This window comes from Cannabis sativa, chromosome 2 (assembly GCF_029168945.1).
Source record: "Cannabis sativa cultivar Pink pepper isolate KNU-18-1 chromosome 2, ASM2916894v1, whole genome shotgun sequence".
Lineage (NCBI taxonomy): Eukaryota > Viridiplantae > Streptophyta > Magnoliopsida > Rosales > Cannabaceae > Cannabis > Cannabis sativa.
This window is the reverse complement of record NC_083602.1, coordinates 90990256-91000250: the sequence shown is the minus strand read 5'-3', so window position 1 is coordinate 91000250 and position 9995 is coordinate 90990256. Positions and strand designations below refer to the sequence as shown.

Genomic DNA, 9995 nt, shown 5'->3' with positions numbered 1-9995 from the left:
GTTTAATGTATATTTAGATAGTTCATAATCTATGTGAAGTTTCACAATAGTGTTAGTGGAATTGATTTGTTGTAGGAGGAACTTTGAAGCTAAGGTAGAAGAAGAAAATGAAATGATACTGTGTGATTGGGTTTATGATTGCTATAAAGATGGGAAAATGGATATGGTTTTGGTGAATGATGAAGAAGCCTTGGGTGACATGAACAGAGTAGAGAGGTTTGTAATGGTTGCATTGTGGTGTATTCAAGAGAATCCATTGTTGAGACCCACCATCAAAAAAGTTATTCATATGCTTGAAGGAATCATTCAAATTTCTATTCCTCCCAACCCCTCTTCATTTACTAATGTTAATTAATTATTCAACTTTTATAGTAATGTCGTAACAAGCAACATAGTGAATGTTCATACTTCATTGAATTGTTCTTTATAAAGAATATTATGCTTACGAGTTATAATGATGCTCTTAGGAATATTAATTAGTTCAATAATTCCATATCTGTAAGAGTGAGCTGAAAAACACTGCACATGAGCTTTTCTTGTTATTTGCACATTTTGCTAAAAGAAAACGACAATGTTGATGAGACAACAATCCAAACATATATATTACATAACAACATATAAAACATAAAAATTTAAAACAGACACTAATTTAAGAATTAAAACACAACACAATTCGAATATTACACTTTATATTTTAAATATTAATAATTGAATAAACAGACATTGATGATTGGCAGTGACAACACATCCTCCAAATCTTGATATGATATTCTCCCACTTTAATTCATATTTAGTCAATCTGCATTCATAGTAATGCCAATACGAAAATGCATGAGCAAATAAGTACTCAGTACATATATATATATTCACTTCTACTCATTATTAAGGGTTGCATTTTATTGATAATTAAAAATTCAATTACACAATAATAAATAAGAGGGAAAAAATAACATTAATTGTGTAAAAATAGATTCAAAATCATTCATAAAAACTATACATTTCATAGCTAAAAAATAATAACATAATTAGACATTACACATGTCAAATTATGGTTGTTTATATATAATTTAATCAGTCATAAAAAATAGAGATATATGACATACTGTATGAATATCATTTTTTACAAAATATAATGAAAGTAATTATAAACTAAAAATAAAGAACTAATAACTAATGGATAACATCCCAAAAGGGGTGTTTTAGTAAAAATCTATATATATATAAAATATAAAGGAAAACATAAAATAAGTTTAGGTGGGATCTTAGATTTTTTTTATTCTATTTTTAAAATTTTGTAAAGTTTTTCTATTTTATTTAGAAAATAACTACAAAAATACATGAACTAAATATCCCATATTGTTTATAAATGATGTAGGCATCATCTATGTAGCTTATAAATATTATTCTTTTTATGTCATATTAATTCATTCAAAAGTATTTTTGTTTATGGGTAGTTGATTAATTTCTTACCCTATAAATTTTTATTATTATATATTTCTTTATTTAGATTTTTAAAAGTAATTATTTTATAAATATTTGTTTTATACGTTTTTTTATATTTGATGTAATATATAATAATAATATACAATTTAAGTTAATTTTATTTTAAGATTTTATATATATAATTCTATATTTTTATTAGCCCAAAAAAATTCTAACTAAATTATTTTAAATGAAATTAAACATTATTGTTTTTCTCAATATATAAAGAAAAATATAAATCAAATGAGATCTTATGAACATTTTCTTACTATTTATCTATTAATATTCTATCTATTTTATAATATTTCTTCTAAGTAATATATATATATATATATATATATATATATTTTGTAATAGTTTCACATTGTTTACAAACTATGTGAGTATTATACTTATTAACTACAAGTAAACATAATATATATTATAGAAAAATTTTACAATGCACACTCTTAAAATGGATATATTGATGGACCCCTATTTGTTTTAGCATCCGAAATAATTTTTTGGTCAAATTTTTTCTCATAGTCATGTACGTTATAGTTATTTAAGACAACCTGCAAAATTTTAATAAATTCAGAAAAGTTTAACACGCCGAAAACTACGTTCAAACAATGTACGCGTGACTATTTTATTTTATACGCGTGTAAAATAGACTGTTTGAACATTGTTTTCTATATTGTAAATTATTCCGAATTTTTTAAAATTTTGTATGATATCTTAAATAGATATAACGTACATGAATATGAAAAAAAATAGACTAAAAAAATTCTTCTAGATGCCGAAACAAGTTAAGGGTGCATCAATACATCCATTTTAAGGGGGTGCATTGTAGAATCACCCTGTATTATATTTCATTAAAAAATACTATATTTCTTCATTCACATCGATTTGTCCAAAAATTAACATTGTTTCTCTTTGTAGAGGCAATTGAATACCTATTTATATATAAATATATATTCAATTGATCAACTTTATATAAATATCTAAAAATTAATTTTTTTTTTCTATAGATTTGATTATTTTTATTTCATAATTACTTTGAATATGTATTTTAATTAGTTATATACATCTTAATTGAGTTTAAAAAATGTGGCACTAGGAAAGAGAAGAGACAAAAATATTCATCAATTAAAATAATAATATTAGTCTAACTTAAAAAATTGATACAAACAATTAATATTATAAATAATAATAGTAATAAAAAAAGATAACAAATCATGATTCATTATTTAATGAATTGTTGTAACAAAAAATTAATAAATAATATTTTAAAATATCTACCTCTCATTCAATAAAAACGTTATAAATTTACAATGTTTAAATTATTAATACTTAATTAATATTGTTATATAAATAAAAAAAACTATAAAAAATATTTAAGTTTTGCTATAAATGAATAAATAAAAAAATTTTGATAATTTTTTTAATTACAGAAAAATTTATACCATTATAACTTATGATTCATTTAAAAGAATTATTTTTCTAATAGCTTTTAATTATTATAAATAACTTTATTCGAAATGTGCTTTTATTTTTATTGTGTTATGATTAATATTTGTGCTAATCACAAATAAAAGAAATTTTACATAAATATATTATATAATTTAATATTATTCTTAAATAAATATAAAATAGTATTAGACTGAATTGAGATTTTATTCGTAACTAAAAATTAATTTTTTTAATGTAAAATTTTAAAAAAAAAATTATTAAAACCGCGCGAAGTATAAATCTATTCCCTAGTTAATAATATAACTAAGAATATTTTAATTGCTTAATGTTAGGTTATATTTAGCCTATGTTTCGGGTCTGAAAAGTAAGCATTTTCTCGTTTATTGGTGTATTTTAAAGCGGTTTTACGCTTGATTTTCATTGTTTCAGATCCTTATTTGAAAATAAATTCAAAAATTTAATTTTAATGTATAATTAATCTTCATTAAAGTCTTATAAGGAAATAAATTATTAGTTAACTATATGTTATAAGTTAATTATTATTTATTTTTATTTAATTTCTAAATTAATCACAATCATTCAATAGTAATCTAATAGCTTAAAAAAATGTAATCATAATGGTTTCATATTTAATGAAACCATTGAAACCTCCTCCAGAATTCAATTAGTCCCTACTAATAGATTTTACAAAAAAAAATAACAATAGGTTTTTCAATTCTTTACAAAAACATAAAAGAAAATAATAAAATTATTGAAAAAAAAATAGTTATATAAAACAAAATGCTAAAAGAGCAAAAGAAAAAACATGTTAATTTGGGAATTTTAGTATGGATAAAATAATTATAGAAAAGAAAAGAATGAAACTAACAACAAAAGATAGATATGTACCCCAATCACAATCGATGAATACACGTGATGGCACGTGGTTGACTTTGTGGAAATCGTCTCCTCCTTCCTTCATTCTTTCATTGAATTTCTTAGGCATATAATCTATGACCATCTCATTGAGTGTAACAATGTTTCTTACTCCATCTGGAACTCTCCTCAATTCCCTGCATATCTCAATACGCAAATAGGCAAGGGTAGGCAATGCACTCTCCTCCACTTTCCACTCTTTCAAGTTATATAGACTAATAAGCTCAAGAGATTCAAGTCGAGGGAAACCTCCTCTTGAGCACACCATCTCATCCCCTATGAAGGTACCAGATCCAATGACAAGGACTCTTAATTTTGGTAGCTTTTCTAATGTTGGCATTGGATCATCCTCAAGTAACAGCCCAGTCAACTTCAACTTGATGAGATTTGGGGAGAATTGGTTGACTTCTGGTAATCTTACTATAGGAGAGCCTACACTAAGCTTATAAATGTGAGGACAGCTTAATATCAAAGGAACAATATCTATCTTGGTGCGAAAACGATTATCCATTTGTAAAGACAGAAGACGAGTGAATGTGAGAGATTGGGGATTGTGTAAGAATGTCACAAAATTTCGATCCACACGAATCCCTAATTTCTTGAGACTCTCCAACTGTAGAAGATCACTCAGTAGAAGATCCTTAGTACTAATACCTACCAATGTTTGTAAATTTCTAGACTTAGTTGACCTCAAGAAATTACCAAATTCTATGCCATTACCATCCTCAGTGATAAGATATAGATGCCTCAGTTGATCCAACTTGCACACTGAACTTGGTATTATGATATCACTCTGGATCCTTACTCTCAAAGTCTGGAGGCATCTTAAATTCCCAAATGAAGATGGAATCGTTTCGAATTTCCAATGAGGAATACTTAATAACCTTAGATGGATCAGATTCCCAATTTCTTTAGGCAACTTCAAAGTAGATCTGGAATACCTATATTCATGACCAATAATCAAAACTCTAAGCTTCAAAAAGTGATTGCATGCATGTCTCAATACTCTTTTTTCTTGACCAATAATCGAATTTCCATCATGTAGAACAAGGCACCTGAGAGAGCCATCTTTGTTTCTAAACATATGAATAAAATCACCATCATACAAATATTCATTATCATAGATGGAAACTCTTCGTACGTTTGCTTCTATTGGCTGTTCTCCTTTATTCTGCCAATCAGTAAAATGTAGAAAGTTTTCTTCTTGGGCTTTAGACACACACAAGTCTCTCATCAGATCATGAATGCAAAATGACTTTATCCTTCCTTCAGTTGAACTCATTTCTTTGACCTGAATCATACTCCTCTCTACCAACTCACACAACCAATCATATGCCACTTCCTCCAAAGTTTCCACAGGCCCTCTTCTTGGCGATATAAAACCTTCTGCTATGAGTACAAGACATAACTCTTTTACTCTGATTGGGACATCTTCCGCGTAACGAGCCAAGTACAGAAAACAAGGCTTCAAGTGACGTGGTAACTCGCTGTAACTCAAACCCAAGACCCCTGAAACACCACGGTAATTTGAGTCAACATCATGTTGTTGATCACCTTCACCTATGCACAGAATTACATTTGCTTTCATCAACTCCCAGTCACGGATGGTGTGTTTCTTAGATAGAAGACCAGCGAGCACAATGATGGCTAATGGCAGACCAGAGCACTTTTTAAGCATCTCTACCGCTACTTCTTTCTTCCTTTCTTTATCATCATTTGAATCTAAATTTGTCCATTGAAAATACAGAAAAACAATTATGATTTAGCTTTTAAGTATGAGGGTTACAAAATAATATTACTGGATTGTCATCATGTCAAAACCTATGCGTAAAATTAAATTAAGTGGAGCTCTGCCACTTAGATCCTATCACTCTGATGTCAGTATAATATGTATATCTGCTTAACAAACTAGGAAAATATACAAAGTGAATGTATTGACATGTATAAATATAAACGGTAGAAAAGATTAAAAAAAGAAGAATATTAAAAAGAATGAAGTAGTAGTCTGTATATTACCTGATGGATCTGTTCCAATAGAATAGCACTTATTCTGAAATAGCTCCCAACTCTCCTTGTCATTGAGCAAATGAGGTTCATGGATGAAACCATGTGGATCGGCGTGCAAAGCTACAACCTTATTCCGAGTAGTGAGTAAGATCTTGCTATGTGCGTCTCCTTGAGTAGTAGTAGGGAATGCATGTTGTAGAAGATCCCATGTTGTTGGGGTCCATATATCATCAAGGACTACCAAACATTTTTTCTGTTTCTGGAAGTTGTAAAGCTCCTTGGCTAATTCATCATCCGTTAAGTTTTTGATGTGATTTCTTTGTGCATCTGTGGGCGAAGTGAAAGCAAAGTAAATTCCTTCCAAGACTTGGCGTGTATTACACTGCTGAGATATTGAGGCCCAAGCATAACAGTCAAAGTGAGTCCTGACATGAGGATGCTGATAGACCTTTCTTGCAAGAGTAGTTTTGCCCAAACCACCCATCCCACATACAGAGATCACCTTATGCTTATGAGGGTTCTCTTTTTCAGTCAAAAGGCCAACCAAATCTTTAATATCATTATCAAATCCAACAACATGGTTGTCTTCAACATAAGAATAAGCTTGCCTCAACTTTCTTTGCTGTTGGACATAGCTGCTTGAAGAAGCTTCATCTCCTTTTTGTATTGATCTTTGTACTCCAAGTGATTCTAATTGTGAAGTCCAAGTGTCGATGTTGGATGAGATCTCTTTTATCTTTGATCCAACTTTATACACATCAACAATGCGAACACACCACTTCAATGCACGTCTGATAGTTCCATGATTTGAAGAGGAAGCCACTTTGAAGACATAAGTCTCAATAACATCCTCCAAGTCAAGAGCATTTTCTCTGACTTGGACAACCAAAAGGCGAACTCTCTCATCACCATTTCTTACCAAAGCATCAGCATCTTTTAAGAAAGCACTCATACATTGAAGCTTGATTTTTGCATTCCCCACTTGGCCTTTGACTCCATACAAGAACTTGGCTTCATCAATTAGCAAGTCTCCAATCCTTTCAATCACAAATGAAACAACAGCATCTGCCATATGATCTACAACAGAATTGAATTGAATTGTGTGATATGATATGATCTAACAACTAAGAAACAGATCTTTAAACATTCTACCCAAATGAATTATGTCTGCTGTTAACTCAATGTTACTTGTTTTCTGAAAAGCAGGTTTGTTTTATTATTTTGACCATATATATTATCTCCATGCCTTTCTTGTAAGAGAACAAAAATTAAACAATTTGTCATTTTTCTTTTGTTTAATGCATAGTTGGTGGGAGTAGCTGAAAGGGTATCATATTCTTTTCACATTGGCTAAATGGTCGTGTCATATGTAAAGGACAAACTAAATTATATTAATTTACTTAAAGCAATTTATTTTAAGCAACTGGTCAATTGGTTTCGGTAAGTTCTAACAAATTATAATTATTCTTATTATTTTAATTTGATTGGTGGTTGACCTTTGATGGAAGGAGTAGACAGATTAGCATGCATATTCAGCAATGGCTGCTTTTTATAATTGTATTATATATAGTTTTATAGCTCAAATTACAGAAATCAATTAATATAAATCTAATAAGTAAGTTCCACCCTCTTTCTTTTAATTTTTCTAGCAAATGAAGACAGTGACACTATTATAGAAATAGAGATTAATCCTACTGTTACACTATCACCTACTCATATATTGACTGACTTTTCCAATGGTATCTACCAAGATATAGATGTCACTGGAATGGACTGGGGCTCATGTGGCTTTAACAGTATCTGCAAGCTCAAAGACGATAAAACTTTATATAGTAAATGCCAAATCGGGCTCTCTTTCGTTGATTCAACTGACGAGTTCAGTGGTTGCAAACCAGATTTCTCACCATTTTACAGTGGTGGCATGGCATGGCATGCCAATTGTCATTAGTGTCATGTTGATGGGAGAGCCATGTTACTTGGTTTCTTATGCTACTCTTTACAAGAGAATGTCATCAAACATTGTGAGACTTAGTCAGAGCATTGAAGCCACTAAAAGGGTTCGAGGATGAGTTGGGGAGACGATCTTGTGGAATAGTTTTTAAAGGACAAACAAAATTAAGTTGAAGTGAATGTTATACGCCATACTCATCACAAGAATCTTGTTGGGTTGATTGGATATTGTGATGAGAATAATCAATAGGTTGCTTGTGTATGAGTTCATGAGAGTAACGGCACTTTAGCAAGCTTTTTTGTTTGAGGGTCTTAAATTGCTGTGACATAAATAAAGCCTCAGAATGATGAGTTCTACTTCTACAATGCTCACATTTCTGATTTTGGGATGGCAAAGCTTCGCGGGTTATTAGATCAAAGCCAATTTAATACTAAGATTATGATTAGAGGAAGAAACAAAAAGCATAAGAAGAAAAAAATTACAAAACATCAACAGAGGAACACAAAAACAAAAGATAGGAAAAAGAATCTGTAAGAGTGAGCTGAAACACTCTGCACATAAGCTTTTCTTGTTATTGCCATCTTGTCAAATTTTGTAAGGAAATTTATATGCATTGTTTATCCAAAGTTCAAGAGCTCAAACGACAATGTTCATGAGACAACAATCCAAATACATATCATATAACTGAGAAAGAGTCACAAAATTAACTAATACACACAACACAACACAACACAACAACACAATCCAAATATTAATAAACGAAGTCACATTGGCAGTGGCAAACAAATCCTCCAAATGTTGATATCAGATTATTCCCACAGCCATTTAAATTCATATATAGTCAAGTCTCCGAACCTGCATTCATTCATAGTAATGCCAACACAGAAAGAAAATGCATGAGTAAATAATTAATGCCAATTACATAGTAAAAAAGGAATGGAACAACATAAGATGTATATATATATATATGATTAGATATCTACCAAAATAACAATTGATGAATACGCGTGATGGCACATGATTGACTTTGTAGAAATCGTCTACTCCTTCCTCCATTCTTTCTTTGAATTTCTCAGGCATATTAGATATCTTTATCTCATTGAGTGTAACAAAGTTTTTTACTCCATCTGGAACTCTCCTCAATCTCTTACAAAAATCAATACTCAAATAGGCAAGTGTAGGCAATGCACTCTCCTCCACTTTCCACTCTTTCAAGTTATGTAGAGTACTAAGCTCAAGAGATTCAAGTCGAGGGAAGCCTCCTCTTGAGCACACCATCTCATTCCCTGTAAAACTATTTTTACCAATGTAAAGGGCTCTTAATTTTCGTAGCTTTTCTAATGTTAGCATTGGATCATACGGAAGTCCAAGATTACTCAACCGTAACTTGATGAGATTTGGGGAGAATTGGTTGAGTTCTGGTAACCTTAATATAGGCGAGTACAGTGAAAGCTTATAAATATGAGGACAGCTTAATATCAAAGGAACAATATCTAATATCCATGGGGATGTTGTAATATATATACATATTCATCACTTGTAATGATAAAAGACGAGTGAATGTAAGAGTTTGGGGATTGTGTAAGAATTTGTCATAATTTTCATCCACAATAATTCCTAATTTCTTGAGACTCTGCAATTGTAGAAGATCACTCAGTAGAAGATCCTTGTACGAATACCTACCAATGTTTGTAAATTTCTAGACTTGGTTGACCTCAAGAATTTACCCAATTCTATGCCACCATAAAAAATTGAAAAATATAGATGCCTCAACTGTTCCAACTTGCACATTGAATATGGTATTTTAACATCTTTTGTCGTTAAACTCGAAGTCTAGAGGAATCTTAAATTTAGGAGCCAAACTTAAACGAATAGTGCTTATCGCTTTCCCCTGTAACTCCTCCTAATTTTCAATAGTCATACTCTCAAGCTTCTTTCTTTGTAGTGCCTTTAGGAGCCCTTGTTGTACCAACACATCGTTTACCATGCTCTCTCATAAATTGAAATTATTCTTCCCATTAAAAAGTTCGATCTCAAATTTTTTGGAAGACACCATCTTTGACATTGTTGGTGTAGATCTTAACCTCGGCTCTGATACCACTTGTTGGGAAAAATGATAAACTTCAAACACAAAGAAACAAAGCAAAATAATTTAAGTTTGGTAAAATTACTGAACTCACAAAGAGAG

At 30.4% G+C, this 9995-nt stretch overlaps 1 protein-coding gene across 1 annotated transcript; it reads right to left on the bottom strand.

Moving 5' to 3' along the window:
* Nucleotides 1–578: 578 nt before the first annotated feature.
* Nucleotides 579–7071, bottom strand: LOC133035180 (putative disease resistance protein At1g50180). The gene is made up of 3 exons (XM_061111029.1): nucleotides 5866–7071; nucleotides 3823–5571; nucleotides 579–799 (listed from the first exon to the last, which is right to left on the bottom strand). Exons 1-3 carry the CDS (start codon nucleotides 6926–6928, stop codon nucleotides 795–797), a joined length of 2817 nt encoding a protein of 938 aa, XP_060967012.1. The 5' UTR covers nucleotides 6929–7071; the 3' UTR covers nucleotides 579–794.
* Between the last annotated feature and the right edge of the window lie 2924 nt (nucleotides 7072–9995).